Consider the following 20718-nt stretch of genomic DNA (forward strand, 5'->3'; position numbering starts at 1 on the left):
AGAACAGTTATTTGGCTGAAAGCTCTCTGTTCTTCTTGTCACAAATGTCAGGTTCAATCAATCACTTGTTCTTTCGGCGTCGTTGATTGAGCACCTACTATGGGCTGGGATCTTTCTTAGGCTTATACAAGCGCCTTTTTAAGTGTTGACTTTATTTAAAGAGGCTCATGCAATCTAGCAAAATCAACAACTAAATTTTTTTTTTTTTAATCTGTAGCTAAATGTATTTGCTTTCAATTTGCACGTAAGGTAAAGAATGCCTGAAGTCATTCATTGATTTCATGGACATTTGTTGGCTTTCTTCTTGAAAAACTGGTGATTGACAGGCTCTGGAGATACATTTCCATGATTAGAAGTCACCTGGCCTCAGAAAATATTTTAATAATATTTAAGTCATGCTTTTCTTATCCATAAATTAAGCATCTATAAAAGTGTGATGAGAAGACAGTTCATTTGAAGGCATTTTGATCTGCCAGCTACCAAATCCTATATGTACTTTTTCAAAATTTACAACAATTCTATAAGAAAGCTGGGCTTCCCTGGTGTCTCAGATAGGAAAGAATCTGCCTGCAACGTGGGAAACCTGGGTTCAATCCCTGGGTCGGGAAGATCCCCTGGAGAAGGAAATGGCAACCCACTCCAGTACTCTTGCCTGGAGAATTCCATGGACAAAGGGGCCTGGTAGGCTACAGTCCATAGGGTTGCAAAGATTCCAACAGGACTGAGTGACTAACACTCATTTTCACTTTATAAGAAAGCCCTTATCCAGAGGAAGAAACTGAGGCTTAGAGAGGTTGAGAAACTTCCCCGAGGTCACACAAGCAAAGTGGGACGAATTAAAATCCTTATGGGTCTGATTTCAGATATTATACCTTTAACCACTTCAGTTTATTGCCTCCACATAGAAAAATGTATAGCTGACCTGGGGATGAACATGACTGGAAGTCAAGGTTTATTGGTGGGAGTGAATGGTGAGGTTGGAAGAATAGGTCAAGATAAGAGAGTGATGCTGAGGAGTTTGAACAACATTCTGTTGGTAGTAGGGACAATCAAATGATTTTGAATCAAAAAGAAACCAAGATCTTGGATTACCTTTTTTAAAAGATTGTGTTTTTAAAGGCTTTGTTTCCTGTGTCACCACTGTCTTCCCAACCATTTCAAGTGAAGGCATCTTACTGTTCCCTCAGGGCCAAGATAAGGCTTATTTATAAGGGTAGAAATTCTGGTAGGTGAAGCACTGCTTTAGGGACCAAATTTGATGCAGTTCATTCTTGAGCCTGCAAAGAATAGTCTTTGCATCCATATAGTGCCCAGTGGGGTGAACTCTGTGAGGTTCCCGTGTCTACAAAAACAAGAGCCCTGCTGCCACTGAGGCACAGAGTCTATTAAGAGCTACATCACAGCCTTCATTCATTTCTACATAAAAGTACGATATCTAATTTCCCTAAATCCTCTCAACTGCTTCTGCATATGCATTGCTTCTGGTCTGCATGGCAAAAGACAACACATCTCCTGCATCAGTGAAAGACATGTTAGGATGTGGCAGGTGCCTGGGAGAGCTTGGCTTCTTCCCAGAACCAAGACAGATGTCACTAATGATGCTGAGACATGATGCTGAAAAGAAATCCTGTTCTCCATAGTTTCTTGAGTGACTAGTACCAAATGATTCACATTGGTGTCTGGGAAGAAACCTATTTGCCAACTCTGAGTTAAGTTTCCACATTCCTTTTATTCACCTAAATATTTACGTGGCCTGTGTGTTTTAAAGGTTCCCTCCCTGCTGAGATATGCTAATTGTGTACAACTTACAAAAGAGAAGGGGCCTCTTCCTAGTATTTTGTTTAGAGCTCAAATGTTTTGTAGTTCTGCTTTCTTGAGTACTTCTTACATGTCAGGCTCAAAACATGGAATAGTTCATTATTCAAAGAGCAGTTGTACTGGAAAAAAAAAAAGTGGTACTTAAAAATTTTTGTAGTAACTAAAAGTGAAAGTTAGTTGCACAATCGTGTCCAGCTCTTTGCGATCCCATGGTCTGTAGCCTGCCAGCCTCCTCTGTCCTTGGAATTCTCCAGGCACGAGTATTGGAGTGGGTTGCCATTTCCTTCTCCAGGGGATCTTTCCAACCCTGGCATCAAACCCAGGTTTCCTACACTGCAGGCAGATTCTTTACCAACTGAGCTAATAACTACTAGGGAGAAAATATGATTGGGATATTATTTGATTTTTTTTCATGATATAATTGGGATTTTGTCTTGAGAAATTAAAAAGTATGAAAATAAATTTTATTTTTTTCTTACGTTCAACAAAATTACATTTTGATTTTAATTATGCTCAGGTTTTTAGAATGGAGAATATGTCAGTGGATAAATATTTTTGCCTAAGTTTTTTAGTCAAGTTATATGACATCAGAGTGGTACATTCTTTGCTTAAAGTTTGAGCTCAACAGTAAAATCTGAAAAGGAGTCATTTTTTAAAAAGCTTCCTGAGATTTTTTTAATTTACTTTCCCAACAATCTCTCTTGACATTTGGAGAACTAAATTATTCCTTCTGAAGCAGCTGTCATCTCATCTTCTTTGTCCATTTTCTTTCCTTTTCTTAAATGTCTGACTGGTCTAACTCTGTCATGTTCTCAGTTGGCCAGTGTTTTGGCACTTGACTCAAGCTGTTCTCTAACATTACTTTTTCAGCTTCACTGATTATTTCATCTTTTGCAATATTTGCAGTAGATTCATTCATTCTCCCCCCCTAAAAAAAACCCTATTTTTTGAGCATTCTACCATGTGTTCTTTCAGAAGCTGAGATATAACTATGAACAAAACAGTCCAAAAATCCTCGCTTACATTCTTTTTCTGGGAGAGTAGAGAGAGCATAAACAAAGTGCTATGGAGAAAAATTAAGCTAGGAATTGTATAAGAAGTTTGGATGGAAGGGGTTTGAAGGTTAAAAACAATGATCCAGGTAGGCTTTACCATGCAACAAATTATCTCATGATCTAGTGACTTAGAATAACAAGTGTAAACAGTATACAAGTTTCCATGTGTCAGGGATCTGGCAGCAGCATAGTGCTTCTGGCTTGTGGTCTCTCCTGAAGTGGCTGTGAAGACTTCAGTTAGGGCTGTGATTCTATCTGAAATGGGGCTAGCAGGTCCCCTTACTGGATGCTTCACTTAATTGCTCTTGGCAGAAGGCTTTGGTTCCTTGCTGCCTTTTGCAGAAGGCTTCTCAATGGAACTGCTTGAATATCTTAACAACTCAGCAGCTGGCTTCTCCCAAAGCCAGAGATTCAAGGAAGAGCAAGGTGGAGCCCTAATGCCTTAGACCTAGCCTTGGACATCACAGTATCCTAGTGATTATATAGTCAGTGCAACTCAATGTGGGAGGGGACAGCACAGGGTGTGAATATAGAAGGCAAGGATTGTTGGGGCCATATTGGAGGCTGACTACCTCAGTGGGTCTTGCCAAAGAATTGATATTTGAGCGTGATAGTGGTCATGGATTTTCAATTTCAACATCTGTCAAAACGGGACAACAAAGATTCAATAGGTTCAACTATTGAATGAAATATAAAGAGTTATTTGGGTGGGAACCAGTTTTATAAATGTTCATTTCATTAATAATATATTTTTAAATCATACACTTTCTTTTTTTTAATTGAGGTAACTTTGGAAAAATGGTTTGGGTTCTCAAGATCATGGCTGAAATTCTGGAACAGGAACTATGAGGTCTCTGTGTTTATGTGTTCATATGTGTCTGTATGTGTTTTATAGATGTGTGATATTGCCAAAAGTTAATTCATAAAGGAGCTCTATTTAATTGACTTAAAGGAAATTAAATACTCAAAAATAATCAAAAATACAAAATAATCAGGTCAGAATAAATTTCAGGCTCATGTTATCTGAAAAATGTTCAGGACAAAATTGATACCTGGTATTGAATGTGGTTTAAGCTTTTTGGTGTGAGAAAACTAAGATCATGGCATCTGGTCCCATAACTTCATGGCAAATAGATGGGGAAATAGTGGAAATAGTGGCTAACTTTATTTTTCTGGGCTCTAAAATCACTGCAGATGGTGATTGCAGCCATGAAATTAAAAGACGCTTACTCCTTGGAAGGAAAGTTATGACCAACCTAGATAGCATATTCAAAAGCAGAGACATTACTTTGCCAACAAAGGTCTGTCTAGTCAAGGCTATGGTTTTTCCAGTGGTCATGTATGGATGTGAGAGTTGGACCATAAAGAAAGCTGACCTCTGAAGAATTGATGCTTTTGAACTGTGGTGTTGGAGAAGACTCTTGTGAGTCCCTTGGACTGCAAGGAGATCCAACCAGTGCATCCTAAAGCAGATCAGTCCTGGGTGTTCATTGGAAGGACTGATGTTGAAGCTGAAACTGTAATACTTTGGCCACCTGATGCGAAGAGCTAACTCATTTGAAAAGACCCTGATGCTGGGAAGGATTGAGAGCAGGAGGAGAAGGGGATGACAGAGGATAAGATGGTTGGATGGCATGACTGACTCAATGGACATGAGTTTGGGTAAACTCCGGGAGTTGGTGATGGGCAGGGAGGGCTGGCCTGCTGCAGTTCATGGGGTTGCAAAGAGTCAGACACGACTGAGTGACTGACCTGAACTGTACTGAACCTAGAGAAATATTATTTTCTGTTCTGTTAGTTCACAGTCAGATGATAATTTGGGTATATTTAAATGTTTGGGTATATTTGTTGTGTTTGACATTATTATCAGAATAGCATTCTTATCATTCTTAGGTAAGGTAAGGTAAGGTGAAGTTACCAGGAGTTGGTGATGGACAGGGAGGCCTGACATGCTGCGGTTCATGGGGTCGCAAAGAGTTGTACATGACTGAGTGACCGAACTGAACTGAAGTATAGGCAAAGAGTTATACATGATCAGGATTTTCTAAGATTGGATTAAATTTAGTTGGGTAAATTGATTTTGTTAGGAATGGGCTAAGACAAGACTGGATTTGATTTCTCTCTCCAAAGTATTCTTGAAATGCTACTTTGACAAACAGATTGAGATGAATTTCTTCACCTGTAAGTGATTTGTATTTGCTTTTGAGATCTTCCCTGATAGCTCAGTTGGTAAAGAATCTGCTTGCAGTGCAGGAGACCCCAGTTTGATCCCTGGGTCGGGAAAATCTGCTGGAGAAGGAATAGGCTACCCACCCCAGTATTCTTGGGCTTTCCTTGTGGCTCAGCTGGTAAAGAATCCACCTGCAATGTGGGAGACTTGGGTTCAATCCTTGGGTTGGGAAGATCCCCTTGAGAAGGAAAAGACTACTCACTCCAGTATTCTGGCTTGGAGAATTTCATGAACTACAGTCCATGGGGTCGCAAAGAGTTGGACACGACTGAGCGACTTTCACAATGTTGGCTTCTAATATTATGTAAGTTTCACATGTACAACATTATATTTCTACTTGTGTATATACTACAGCATACTCACTACAAAAAATTTAGTTTCCATCCATCACCATCCAGTTGATCTCCTTACTCTTTTTGCCCTACCCCTGGCCACCCCTGCCAGTTCTCCTCTGGTAACCACATTCATTAGTTCCATCTGTAACCCTGTAACTGCAGGGCTTGTATCACAAACCCCAGTCTAATTAGCACTCTTGTATTATATCTCAGCTAATTTTCAAAGGCACCATGAAGGGTGGGTGTCTTTATCTCCACTTTAGAGATAAAGAAATCAAGACCAAGTGTAGGAAAGTGATGTCCCAAGGCCACATACTTGGGAAGTGGCAAAGCTCGGATTTGAGTCTGTGTGTGCCTGACTGAAAAGTCCACATTCTTCACATTCTATCGGCCTATCAGTGTGTTCTTTCATTTTGCAAACAGAAAAATGGCAACAAATCAATGATTTCTCTTTTCTCACCACCAGCTTTATCAAGCAGTAAAGGTGAATTCTTGCTCAATGGAGACTTTGTTGTCACGATGTCCAAAAGGGAAATCCGTATTGGGAATGCTGTGATAGAATACAGCGGGTCCGACAACGTTGTGGAAAGAATCAACTCCACAGGTCGCATTGAACAAGAACTTCTGCTTCAGGTAAAAAGAGCCATGAGCCCATGCCCCTTTTCTAATTCCATGAGTTGCCAGGCCCACATCCATCCTCTCCATTTTCTCTACGCATTCCAGGTATTGTCGGTGGGAAAGTTATACAACCCCGATGTGCGCTATTCTTTCAATATTCCCATTGAAGACAAACCCCAACAGTTTTACTGGAACAGTCATGGACCCTGGCAAGCATGCAGCAAACCCTGCCAAGGTATCTACTTCTAGGTTGAGTTCAAGGGATTTGACGTGTTTTTTAATTCTTTATTTCTTTCTTTTTTGTGGAGGCAGTTCTGTCTGCATCCATTTTCTAATCTTTCTCTACCTCTGTCTGGTCACTTTGGGCTGGCAAGTTGAACTATTTAAGGGATTTAGGACATGTTTGGTTTCCTCACCATGTGTGAAGCCAAGCAAAATCAGCTTTGCCAAATTGATTTTACACAGACATAAATTTAGTAGTCATATTATGTGCAATTTATCTGGTTTCCTTTTGTCTAATTTATGAGTTGGCAAACTACAGACAGTGGGCCAAATTCAAGTCACTTCCTGCTTTTATAAATAAAGTATTATTGGAACACAATTTTTTACATACGTAAGTGGCTGCTTATGCCCTATAACAAGAGTTTAGTAGTTGCAATAGAGATCATATGGCCCACAAAACCAAATATATTGACTATCTAACCCTTTACAGAAAATGTTTGCCAGTCTCTGGTCTAAATAGTTGATGGAATAGGTTACTTTGTCTGAAAAATATTTTTTCCTCCTTGCTTAGGGGAGCGGAAACGAAAACCTATTTGCACCAGGGAATCTGATCAGCTTACAGTTTCTGATCAAAGATGTGATCGACTGCCTCAGCCGGCACCCATTACTGAACCTTGTGGCACAGACTGTGACCTGAGGTGAGGCCAGTGTTTCCTCATGGTCTTTATTACTGAGTTGTGAAGGTATTGCAAGGAGCAGGTGGGATATTAGTCTTAGGCCCCTTTCTTGTGTTTCAGTGAAATAAGCTTTAGTCAATTTTCCATCCCTCTGAAACTGATTATCTAAGACATATGCCTGCAGATTTCTTGTTCTTTTCCTAAGAATTAAAAAAATAGCTAATAGAGTATGGCAGCTGCCCAAGAAAGTTCTCATTGGACCCTCACAACTTGCTGCATAGGTATTATGATGACTGAGTTACACTGAATGCAAAAGTTTGTGATTTTTTTTTAAGTTTGTATTTTTTTCTGTTTGAAAGACTACAGAAAAGGAGAACCTCATCCATCAAAGTACCTTTAATAGTCAGTATCCACCCAGAATGTTTATCACCAGTATAAGAAGTTTTATATACATGAATGTTGCAATGCACTAAGGTAGTCATGGAAAGAACTAGAGGAGGATTTATATACAGATAGCAACCTGCTCCAGTACTCTTGCCTAGTAAATCCCATGGACGGAGGAGCGTGGTAGGCTATAGTCCATGGGGTCGCAAAGAGTCGGACACGACTGAGCGACTTAACTTTTCACTTTCATGCAGACAGTTCAATATTTAAGAAAAGTATGAAATTTTAGGCTGCAAATGGTGAGTGAGTAGAGAATTATAAAGTTTTTCTATTTTCCTGCAATTGACCATGTCATGTTTGAATGTTCACCAGCCTAGGGTTTGCATTGTATAGTCTACATGTCCGTTAAATGCAGGTAAGATAAGCTGGTGCTTGTCCTCCTTTCAGAGAAGAAATTACCAGCAGGGAATAGTTTGGGAAATTGTTAAGGTCCCATCATTCATAAATATCAAAATGAACACAGAAATATTTAGAAAATAGTGATATTCAATATCACTGAACCTAAAAAATGCCAAGTCCTATCAAGTGGTATTGTCAGCTCCTAGGGCTGGAGTAAAGATTATTAAGTACCCTCAAGGCTCTGAGAGAAGAGAGGAGTGCTGTGATTAGCTAGTTATGTCTGGCAGTATTACGTTAGGCAGTATTAATTCGTTTTGAGTTATGTTCGTATAAACTGATTGCTTCAGTCAGTGGAGTTAAATTAGTTAAATTAGACTTAAAGTCAATTTTCAAAAAATAATTAGCTAATTGCTGAACTGCAGTAATCACTAAAACAGGGAAAAAAGATTGAGTTGGTAAATAGATTGCTTGATTTAACCTTATTAAATTGGGAAAGATGATATCAGATTAGCCTTATTTCAAATTATCACTGAAAATAATAATAATTAACTAGTATTAATTAGTACTGTGAATATCATTCAGCAGTAGAGTCGACCATTTACTAAGAACCATATTTAAACATTATGTTTTGATTCCTTGCTTGGGAGGATCCCCTTGAGGGGAAAATGGCAACCCACTCCAGTATTCTTGCCTGGAAAATTCCATGGACAGAGGTGCCTGGTTGGCTACAGTCCTTGGGGTCACAAAGATTCAGACACAACTGAAGTGACTGAGCAAGCACGAATTATCCTAATATTTGTATATTCATTGTTATATAATCTTAATTAACATCCTACTTATTTATATATCCTATAAAATTAATACATTAATTCCTCAAACAGCACAGTGGTGTAAGTAGTATTATTATCTTCACTTCAGAAATAAGGAAAACAGAGTCTGAGAGAGGTATGTCAAAGGTGATATTCTAAATTCCCCATTTGGAGAAAGGTACCTTTTTTCCTTTTTTAATACTAACTTAAAAAAACTAAAAACCTAAACTCTCCTGATACCAAAGGAGACGAGTAGCTCAGGGAACAGGCTTGAATGATGATGGCACCTCTGGCTGATTAAAGAAGAGGAAGTGAAGGAATTTTAGCCTTGCTTTTTGGTACAAATATCTATGGTAGAAGTGACACACCTTGAGGATAATAATTTAGAAATAAAAAGAAAAAATTGTAAGTTTACTGCTAGTTTTCACAGCCTTATAACTAGACAGGTACATGCTCACATCTTAAGTAGAAGATCATGTTTGTTTTTTGGCTGCACTACAAGGCTTTTGGGATCTTAGTTCCTCAACCAGGACTAGAACCCAGGCCCTCAGCAGTGAGAGCAGAGTACTAACCAGTGGACCATCTGGGAATTCCCTCGAAGATCATGTTCATTTGTCAGCATTCAAATGCATATCTTGCTGGTGTTTACAGATTGTTGGAAGAATAAAATTATCCACTGAAAAATATGCAAATGCAGAAACAAGTTTAAATAAGCATTACTGTCTTCTCTCTGTCAACCTGAAAATTGCTATTAATTTATACTAATTGTTGCCAAGTATCTGTGTGCAAAATGGAAAAATAGTAGAGAGGATTGCACTGGTTGCTGAAACTCTTAGTTTTCCCCAAAACATTTTTATGGAACACTAGTTCAGCAAGATGATCCAGAGCAAACCAGCACGTGAGAAGAATTACTGTCTTCTCTACTATGTGAAGATTTGTAGCTTAGATTAGCGATTTGAGGGCCCTGAGAAGTTCTGCAATCGAAGAACCTACTTATATCAGTAGTTTCTCAAATTATTTAATGCCATAATGCCCCACACACCCACAGAGAAATACAGTTTTTTTTTGTTCCCATTTATTAACAAACACTTTGCCTTTCTGCAATATAAATTGTCACATGACATGAATGAATGAATCAAAACACTGAAGGTGAGATGACTTTCCAGGTGAGAATAAATTAAGTGAGTAATAGCATTTTGAGACCTTTCCTAAGGCAGTACTGTGACCTTTCCACAGACTACATTCTCTGCCCGAATTCCGGGGATTGTGTGAATATCAGGGAAACTCTAGTACACTGTTCCGAGTCCAAGCTGCTAGTGTGCTTTCTTGTGGGGAAGGGAGGAGGATTCCTGCCTCCCTTTTCCAGGATGGAAAATAACCTTTCCACAAGGAAGTGATGATGAAGGCAAAGAGAAGGTAACCAGGAATCAAAGGGCAGATGGAAGTTCCAGATGCCTCTGTTGAACTGGTCCATGTTTCTTGGCTCACTTCCTTAGGGAAGTGAGAGTTTGCCCAGATTAAACTTTGACAGGATGAGATAAAGCACTGTTGTACAATCCCCATATAACATTTTCCGGTTAGAACAAATCCTCCAAATACTATGCCACTCTCATAGAACATCTCAGTAGCCCACTTTATATGCCAAATGTAGAAGTGGGTCAACTCTGACCTACTTTTGAGCATTTGTGAGAAATTCCAAGATAAGCGTGTGTCCAGTGCTCCTCATTTCTTCCTGAGTGTAGATGGGAGAACTCTTAGGGCTTTGGTATTTGACGAACCACCGAGTTTCTGAGCAGGAGAAAGTTAATGATCAAGAGTGAAATCATCCTTTTGGGATTGCTAAATTTGATCAGCGTAACATGTCTCAAGCTCATTTATTTAGACTGTTCTATTCAAGTAGTTTTTTTTTTCTTTTTAAAGCACTAGCCCCATTGCTGGAGTGTTAAAAGAGCTACTTGATTTATCAGTACATACTGAGTACCTCCTGTGTGCCAAGAAAGGCTTATTATATGTGCTATGATACAAAGTTGACAAAAGTTTGTAGACTCAAATCTAATTTTAAAAGTGAATAATTGTGGGGCTAGAAGGGATAGATAGGTGGAGCACAGAGGATTTTTAGGTCCATGTGATACTATAATGGTGGATATGTTTCACTATGCATATGTCCAACCCATGGAATATATAGCATCAAGAGTGAACTCTAAGGAAAACTGTCGATTTCAGTGATAATGATGTGTCAACAAAGGTCCATCAGAGTGACAGATGTACATTCTGGTGGGGGTGTGTTGATAATCAGGAGGCTGTGCATCTGTGGGAGCAGGGGTGTATGGGGCAGGGGTGTGGGGAAATCTCTGTACCTTCCTCTCAGTTTTGTCATGGAACCTAAAACTGCTCTAAAAACAGTAGTCTTTAAAAAACAGGTAATTGAGTTATATATATGGCCCATACAATCTTTATTCACCAAGTAAAGTTTATGATACTTGAATTTCAGTTATAGTTCCAATTAAGTATTTAATTAATGGCAATCCATTCCTTTATTAATTCATAGAATGTCCATTGAGCATTTTCCAGCACGTGGCCACCTAGAAGTTTCTGAGGGAATGTTTCCAACAGTTGTTCATTCTCTGTTAAAAAGTAGCCTACTTGACAAACAAAATGCTGGGTTGCATGAGTCTTTTAAATATAAAATTGTTCTGTTTTTTTGCTCTGTTGAATTCCATTTTTTTTTTTCTTTTTAGTTGCTTGAATTTCAGATTGACTGTATTGGGGGAGAATCTTCATAAAGATAGAACCTCTGACTGTCATTTTGTGACTTTCATGCATGTTGGCAGTGATGAAAAATACATGGAAATGTTGGTTTCAAACTGAATTTCAGTGACTGACTGTGGTTTTGGGTTCATGGTACTTAAGGAAGAAAACAGAATTCAGCTCTTCTACCAGTTGAGTCTAGATAAGACATATATATTTAACAGTAATACTGGTTTCTCCCCCATGATTTGTGCACAGGTGGCACGTGGCCAGCAGGAGTGAATGTAGTGCCCAGTGTGGTCTGGGTTACCGCACATTAGACATCTACTGTGCCAAGTACAGCAGGCTAGATGGGAAGACTGAGAAGGTTGATGACAGCTTTTGCAGCAGTCACCCCAAACCAAGCAACCAGGAAAAATGCTCAGGAGAATGTAATACTGGTGGCTGGCGCTATTCAGCTTGGACTGAAGTAAGTTGGTTCTCATTCAGAGAGTCTTCTTGGATGTTAAATCTGATTAGTTGATGATGACTCCTTACAGAGCTGCATTGAGGAAACCTCATTAAGAGTACCATGATTGACTTATAATGCCTGCCCGCATTAAAAATGCAGAAAAGAGTAATACAATCGATCTGTGATGTCTGGTGTGGGCATAGCGTATGGAAAATTGGAAGTGGTGGAACAACTTAGCCAAACACTTTTTTCATATCCCACAGGCCATTTCTGATTTTGTTGTCCTATACCAGTTTGCTAATATTGGCTTTGTTATGAACCTGGTAAATAAATTGATACCATAAATATATACCCCTAAAAAGAACAAGTAGAACTGACCAGGCTTTGTTGGTTAGTTGTTTCCTTAGGATTGGAAGAGACAAGATAGCCCAGCCAGTATCTTGAGCATGCTTGATGAGAAACTTAGCAACACTTTGGCTTCATTTTTTTTTTCCCTTTCAGTGTTCTAAAAGCTGTGATGGTGGAACCCAGAGGAGAAGGGCTATTTGTGTCAACACCCGTAATGATGTACTAGATGACAGCAAATGCACTCATCAAGAGAAAGTCACCATTCAGAAGTGCAGTGAGTTCTCCTGTCCAGAGTGGAAATCAGGAGACTGGTCAGAGGTGAGATGGGAAGGCTGTTAATTCCCCAACAGGTCATCTCTGATGCTCAGTTCTGAGCCTCTCCAGGTCAGTCCAAAGTTAAACCAGCTGCACCGTTCTCCCACCTCCCATTGAAGAAACAACTCTTCTTCCACCCACCCTGTGATTGTCCTACTGGACATGACATGGGTGATCTCAGAGTTGCAGTGGGTTTAGCTGGATCACCCACCATAATAGCTTCTATTGGGGATTTTTGAAGTTCTAGTCCCTCACCTTCTCGCCTCTTTCAGACCTGGCTAAGTTGCTGTAAAGGAAATCAGAGCTTTATTAATTATAAAGCTGCATTGGCTTAGATTTGAAGTTTATAAAAAATGGGATTCCCTAATAGCTTATCTTTGAAATGAGAGAATTGAACCCTAGCAAGTGACCTATTTGATTACCCATCCAGTTGCTAGTGGAAAACTTGGGAAAAAAGAGAAAGGACCAGGCTGAGTGTTCTAGGTTTATGCTTTGCTTATCTCTTATTTGAGGAAGCATATCAAATTGTTTAGCAGGGTGGTCCCGGGACAATAAGAGAAAGAAGATGAAGGCTCTTTCTCAATTTTATAAACAGTGCTAGTATTTCCCAGTGAGATTGTCTCTGAGCAGGTCCCCCCACCCCTGTCCCCCAACGCACCTTCCTTCAGAGGAACACATGGCAGGGGAACAGAAATTGTCTTATTCACTGGGCCAAGTCAGGAATGTGGGGAGAGAGATATTTCTACAGCTTCTGTATCCATTCCCTTATCTCATTCAGGTAAGTGAAATATTAACTGTTTACTTTCAACATTAATTAAAATCTCAGTCTTAAAAGAATACTGTTAATGTCTCTAAATGGCAGAAAAGTAACATTACATGTGATTAACAGTGTCTGTCTCCTGGACAGATTAACAGGAAAGCTAGCGCTTGTGTTTATGTTAAAAGCAGCCTTAGCTTCAATCTCGATCCCATATTTGGTTAAAAAAAAAAAATGAAAGAAAGCATTAGATTTAAGTTCTACCTAGATAGCTAATACTAGATAAAGTATCATATCAAGTTATGTAACAAACCTTTCCAAAAATAGATAATGAAATAGAGGTGGGAAATACCAAAATATATATTCAGTATGATCCCAATGTTCTATAGCTAAAAGAGGAAGAAAAGAGCAATATTTTAATAACGGTATCTCTAGGTAGATAGTGAGACTTGGGGCTTGTTATAATTTTCTCTTTTATGTTTTTCTGTATTTTTCAAGTTTTCTACAATGAGTGTAGATAACAATGATTATTATATTTAAGGCTCCTTAAATGAACAGGAGCTAAGCACTTCACTTGAGTTTTTCTCATGCAGGTTTCACAATTGCCAGCCGTTAGCACTACTGTATTCCCACTGTACAGCCAAGAAAACTGAAGGACTGGGAGATCACTTAACTTAGTATCGATAGTCAGTTGTATTAGGTTAAAATCCAAGTTAATCTGACTCATAAATTCCCTACCGTTAACTCATATGCTACCAAGCCATGGATGCTATTTTTTAGAATTTCAGAGCAAGATGCTATGTGACGTTTATGCTGTGCTTGAAACTGGCCCAGAGCCTGGATAAATACCGAGTGAATGAACGAATGAGTGACAGAGCCAAAAGCGTAAGGCCTAATATGTTTACAGATTGCGACAAGAGAGAGAGAAGAATTGCTCTGGGAAAAGAGCACACCTGGTTTTGCTAATCGATGACTAATCCACAAGAACATCAGAGTGCATTGTTCAGAAATGACCCTGACTAGCTGTGCCTTTTCTTACAGTGCTTGGTCACCTGCGGAAAAGGGCATAAGCACCGCCAGGTCTGGTGTCAGTTTGGCGAAGATCGATTCAACGATAGAGTCTGTGACCCTGAGACCAAACCGACCTCCATGCAGACCTGTCAGCAGCCAGAATGTGCGTCCTGGCAGGCGGGTCCCTGGGGACAGGTATTTTGAATGATAAAGTTCTTAACTACATTCTTTCCTTCTTATCTGGAGCAGGCCTGCAGAGGGACATTCCAGTGGCAGGGATTTCACCACTGTAGCATGTGGCATGCGCAGTCCCTCTGTGGCACCAAGTGCTGGAAACCCTGTAACCGTTTTGCTACACTTCTGAGGGTTGTTGCTCCCCTCCGGGAGCTGATCATTCCCTTTCCAGACCCACGTGTGGGTATTCGCCCTTGGGTTAAAACTGTAGCTTGAGCACACACACATTGGAACAAATTCACAACAGATCTCCTCGTGCCTGGCTGATGCTATCTACTAGCATGCGGCTGTGGGTCTGTAACAGAATGTGATCCAGTGCCAGTGTCTTTGGCAGGAGGGTCTGGGCTGGGATTTGAAAGGGATGTTTTAGCTCCCAGTGTCATGATTCCTAAGCTCACCTCTTAAAAATAAGTCAGGCTTTTCAAACAAAATTAATTAGATCAAAGTTTGCAGGCTTCCTCTCTCTTTGAAAGAATCTCTTCCAAGTCCCTATTGTTGGTTTCACAGTCACTTGAACTATTCTGAAAGGAAAGAGTGAGAATCTCCCTTGGGCTTGCATTTAAGAAGTCACGACTCTTAGAATTAAGTCTTTCCTAATATAGAAGCAAAAGCGTTCTGGGTACTATTTAAGTAGCACTCCAAGTTCCCTAGAGAAGCAAAGCAGCTGTTTGCTGTCACTTATGTAATCTCTCTAAGACTGCCTCTCCCTCCACCCAGTCCAACCACAGCCACAGCCTCTTCAGCCCCCTGGCTTATGTCTTCATTTCCAACATGTGTGAAGTGAATGAAAGTAGCTTTATTACTGCACCCTTACAGTTTCTACCATTCACATTGGGGCTCTTCCGAATATGCCCTGTTAACACAGCATCCTTGGTGGTCAGAATGGTTGATCATGTTTCATCACACTCAGTAAATAGGTGGAGTCTGCCTACACTCCATACCTTGCCTCCTATTTGTCTATATCTGCATATCTCTTGTGGAGAGTGCATCTCAGGGTCACTGTTAAGATTTGAAGATAACATCTTTTAGAACTAACTGACCTTTTTTTTTTTTTCCCATGTCTATGGCATGTCAGTCTTAGCCAGAGATTTGTCCTTCCTTTGACTAAACATACAGTTCACGGCAACCAACTGTTCTTTGTTGTTGTATTTTTTCCCTTATTATTGAAGGATAGTTCATGTTTATAAGAGAAGTTTTGTAAAAAGCAATTTAGCAAAAAGGAGATAGCCATACTCCTAACTCTGTATTTCAGAGTTAATACATTTATGATTTTCTTATGTTTTAAAAACTAGTATTAGAATTGTACTTATTTTGTTAATTGAAGTAAAACTCATGTAACAAAATTAACCATTTTGAAGTGAACAAATCAGTGACTTGTAGTACATTCAGAATGTTGTGCAACCTCCACCTCTATGTAGTTCTAAAACATATCACGCTAAAATACTCATCAAGCTGTTATTCCCCATTTCTCCTTCAACCCTGTGGCCAGCATTCTGCTTTCTAGCTCCACGAGTTTACTTATACTAAGTATTTCATACACATGAAATTATACAATACATGATCATTTGTGTCTCCAGCTTCTTTCACATAGCATAATGTTTTTGAAATTCATCATGCTGTAACACACATCTGTATCTCATCCCTTTTTATGTCTGCATAATATTCCATGTGTGCATATACCGTAATGTATCCATTTATCCCTTTAAGAATATTTGGGTTGTTTGCACTTTTTGGCCATTGTGAAAAGTGCTTAATTCTTCTATAAATGTTTGGTAGAATTTACCAGTGAAGCCCTCTGGTCTTAAGACTTTTTTTTATTATGAGATCTTTGATTGCTAAGTCAATATTTTTACTTCTTTTGTGTTTCTTCTTAAGTCAGATTTTGTGATTTGTGTGTTTCTGGATAGTTTGTATGGGTTTGGAAATTCATGTGTTTTATCTCGATTGGCTAGTATGTTGGCATAGAATTGTCCACACTACTTTCACTATCCCGTTTATTGCTATAGAGTCAGGAGCAGCGCTTTCACTTTTGTTTCTGATTTTAATTGTTTGCATCTTCTCTGTTTTACTTTTAATCAGTCTAGGTAAAGGTTTATAAATTTTATTATCTTTTTAAAGAACCCTCTTCTTTAAGAAAACCTGATTCTGCCACTTTTTGTCAGTTTGATAGCTTTTTCAGAGAGCGGGAATGGATCAGTTCTTTACTATCTGCCCTTTCCATGACATCACTCCCTCTACTTACTGTTTTTTAACCACTTTTAAATATAACAGTTAGCCTTAGTGGACATATTTCCTTTATGATCTGTTTGCTATGGTGCATTGAATTGACTTTGGTTCTTCCCTATTTAGGTGGTTTCTAATATTTTGTCTTTTATAAATAATATTGTGATGACCGTTCTTGTATAGAAATATTGATGCAAACTACATTTCTTTAGGGAAAATTTTCAGAAGTCAGATAAGAACTTTACAAAGTACCTATTTTAGCCACAGCATTCTGCTAGGTATAGTGTGAAAGATGTAAAAATGATTGACATGTACTCCCCTCCTTCCAGAGGTTTGCAATCAAGGAATTAAACTACAAACATTGTTCCTAAGGGAGGTAGAAATAATGCCATGTGATATCTTGATAATTGATCAGTGTAATTTGTACAAAGTAGAATTACCCGCTCTTAACTAATTTCTTGGGGTGGCAGTCCTCTGGCCCACTATGATGGCAATATTTTTTCTCTTGTGAATGTTACGGGTGAAGTTAGGGAAAGAGAACATTTGCTAGATTGTATGTACTTTCTGTTTTATTTCTCCCCTCAGTGCAGTGTCACTTGTGGACAGGGGTACCAGCTAAGAGCAGTGAAATGCATCATTGGCACTTACATGTCAGTGGTGGATGACAACGACTGCAATGCCGCGACGAGACCAACTGACACCCAGGTAAGGTGCCTTTGTCAAAATCAGTTACTGACCTTGGGCACTAAGATGCCAAAACTTCCCAGGAGCTCAGTCAAAACAGAAGTCCTTTCATAGGTAAGTATGTAGGTAGAGGAAACAGTAGATTAACTAAATTGTTCTGGATTTACTTATGTGTTATATTCTGGATCTAATTTTTTGATGTAGTACTTTTGTCTTCTATATTTCTTTGAATTGTATGTAGATTTTGATTCTGATTCTGAATTATATGTAGATTCTTAATTCTGATTCTTCCTAGGTGGTGAAGACTGACTCTTTGTGCTGGTTTTCTTGAAGTCAGATTTTTTTTTTTTTAATAATTCCAGTGTCAGTCAGTTAAGTAACTCAGTCGTGTCCGACTCTTTGCAACCCCATGAATTGCAGCACGCCAGGCCTCCCTGTCCATCACCAACTCCCGGAATTCACCCAAACTCATGTGCATTGAGTCGGTGATGCCATCCAGCCACCTCATCCTCTGTCGTCTGCTTCTTCTCCTGCCCTCAATCCCTCCCAGCATCAGAGTCTTTACCAGTGAGTCAACTCTTTGCATGAGGTGGCCAAAGTATTGGCGTTTCAGCCTCAGTATCAGTCCTTCCAATGAATACTCAGGACTGGTCTCCTTTAGGATGGACTGGTAGGATCTCCTTGCAGTCCAAGGGACTCGCAAGAGTCTTCTCCAACACCACAGTTCAAAAGCATCAATTCTTGGGCGCTCAGCTTTCTTCACAGTCCAACTCTCACATCCATACATGACCACTGGAAAAACCATAGCCTTGACTAGATGAACCTTTGTTGGCAAAGGAATGTCTCTGCTTTTGAATATGCTATCTAGGTTGATCATAACTTTCCTTCCAAGGAGTAAGCGTCTTTTAATTTCATGGCTGCAGTCACCATCTGCAGTGATTTTGGAGGGTTCCAAAAATCCAATGTAGGGTTCAGCAAATGGTATCATATGTTCAGGCTGCATGTGTTGGAGCTGTCTTGTTGCAGCTCACAAGTGATGGTTGGTAAATTTTCAGAAATTTTGCAAGCTGGTTGTTATATACTGCCATTATTGAAAATTGAAAATAAAAACCTATAATTAAATGGATAATATTAAAAATAGGTTGAAAAATATTCAGAGCTTATCACTTTCTAATTATCTTCCTATATTTTACTACTTTATTTCTTACTACTATGATTTACATTACATTTGTATGTATTTGCATGGTGAAAATACTGTATAATGGTGAACCATTGCACATCCTTTCCCAGTCTGTGTTCACTGATATTAATTTGTTAGGTTGACATTGGCCATAGTGAGAGTACTTATACCACAGAAATCAGCAAATGCTGTGAGTCAGAGTTTAATTGATTTTCATGTTGATTATTTTGGCTTAAAAGATGATGGAGCAAGTGTTCATAATGCAGACTCAACTTTAAACAGTCTTATTTCTGCAGCTATTATGTTGTGAAGAACACATACAAAAAAATTAAAGATATATCTTTCTGTTATTTGAAAATTATTGCCTGACTCAGCAAAGAAATTGTTCATGTCATTGGTGAATGAGTGAAGTTCTGACATACATCTTCATTGTTTCTCCTTCACAGTACTCAGTTGTAAGCAAAATATCAGCTAACATTCATGTCAGAACTACTCTGGTCTAGCAATGACAGCCATAGTTTGGCACTAGATTCAAGAGTTCAGCAAAAATCAACAAAAATAATCTGTAAGAATTAATTGGCTCTATGGAATTTGATGAAAGTGAAAGTGGAGAGTGAAAAAGTTGGCTTAAAGCTCAACATTCAGAAAACGAAGATCATGGCATCAGGTCCCACCACTTCATGGGAAATAGATGGGGAAACAGTGGAAACAGTGTCAGACTTTATTTTTCTGGGCTCCAAAATCACTACAGATGGTGACTGCAGCCATGAAATTAAAAGATGCTTACTCCTTGGAAGGAAAGTTATGACCAACCTAGATAGCATATTCAAAAGCAGAGACATTCCTTTGCCAACAAAGGTTCGTCTAGTCAAGGCTATGGTTTTTCCAGTGGTCATGTATGGATGTGAAAGTTGGACTGTGAAGAAGGCTGAGCGCCGAAGAATTGATGCCTTTGAACTGTCGTGTTGGAGAAGACTCTTGCGAGTCCCTTGGACTGCAAGGAGATCCAACCAGTCCATTCTGAAGGAGATCAGCCCTGGGATTTCTTTGGAAGGAATGATGCTAAAGCTGAAACTCCAGTACTTTGGCCACCTCACGCAAAGAGTTGACTCATTGGAAAGGACTCTGATGCTGTGAGGGATTGGGGGCAAGAGGAGAAGGGGACGACAGAGGATGAGATGGCTGGATGGCATCACTGACTCGATGGGCATTTGTCTCAGTGAACTCCGGGAGTTGGTGATGGACAGGGAGGCCTGGCATGCTGCGATTCATGGGGTTGCAAACAGTCGGACACGACTGAGCGAGTGATCTGATCTGATCTGATGGAATTTAAAATGTAAAATTTTATATCTTATTACTGTTTGTAAACTTTATGCTACACATTATTTATATCAGAAAAAACTTATAATAAGCATATATATACAAATATATATACACACACATACCTGTATCTATAAACACACCTTGTTTCTCAAGAGATCTAGCTGATACTCATTCACCAGTATACTGTTCAATGTGGACCTCGATTCTGGCATCATTTATATGAAGAGAGTATGTCATGAAAAATGGGTTTTCACATCAGCTTTGCTAATTGCAGAAGATAGGATTTGAACCCACACTATGCCCAGAACTCATGCTCTGAGGCCCCATCTGGCAGGTGTACTGCCTCGCTCTGAGACCCTCACTCTGCTACTTTGCAGCTTGGGTCGTTGATGGATGAAGAGTCTCAAAAGGAAACGAGTATGGCAGTGTAGTTCATGTTGTCATCACTGATCAATTAACCAAACACCACATATGACTTGTGTCATTCTTAGTTTTATTTATTGAAATGCTCCAATTCAGTGCATGTTAACTGGGAAGTATTAGCTGTGACATCTGAACAATCAAGAAATGAGGTCTTAGCAACTTCCTTAGAAATTCACAAAGTATATTTCTAAGTTATTCATTAATATTCATGAACTGACTATAGGGAAGCTTCTGCATTTGTAGCATGTGAATAAATTCTTCACTGTGCCAAGTTCCCTATGCCTTTCTTTGGACCCAGGCAGAGGCATCGGCAAGGTCTGGAGCCAGATAACAGAATTTCCTGTTAGGTCTGTAAGCTTCCTAAAGTCACTTCAGCCCCAAGCCTCTAGCACTTTGCACTGTGCCCAAGGCTTCCTGGGAATTTAATGGGTATGCATTTAATCAAAGAACATTTGATAACCACTGATGCTTGGA

The 20718-nt window shown here is 39.3% G+C and overlaps 1 protein-coding gene across 2 annotated transcripts in view; it reads left to right on the forward strand.

Annotated features, from left to right (window-relative positions):
* The window catches only part of ADAMTS9 (ADAM metallopeptidase with thrombospondin type 1 motif 9), a 162907-nt gene that overhangs the window by 62978 nt on the left and 79211 nt on the right, over positions 1 to 20718 (forward strand). For both annotated transcript variants that reach the window (XM_005903770.3, XM_070359683.1), the window contains exons 17-23: positions 5905 to 6071; positions 6162 to 6291; positions 6850 to 6976; positions 11554 to 11764; positions 12248 to 12412; positions 14208 to 14372; positions 17220 to 17339. In XM_005903770.3, the coding sequence (XP_005903832.2) occupies positions 5905 to 6071; positions 6162 to 6291; positions 6850 to 6976; positions 11554 to 11764; positions 12248 to 12412; positions 14208 to 14372; positions 17220 to 17339 (1085 nt within the window). The remainder of the gene's footprint in view (positions 1 to 5904; positions 6072 to 6161; positions 6292 to 6849; positions 6977 to 11553; positions 11765 to 12247; positions 12413 to 14207; positions 14373 to 17219; positions 17340 to 20718) is intronic.

Source organism: Bos mutus, chromosome 22 (genome assembly GCF_027580195.1).
Source record: "Bos mutus isolate GX-2022 chromosome 22, NWIPB_WYAK_1.1, whole genome shotgun sequence".
Lineage (NCBI taxonomy): Eukaryota > Metazoa > Chordata > Mammalia > Artiodactyla > Bovidae > Bos > Bos mutus.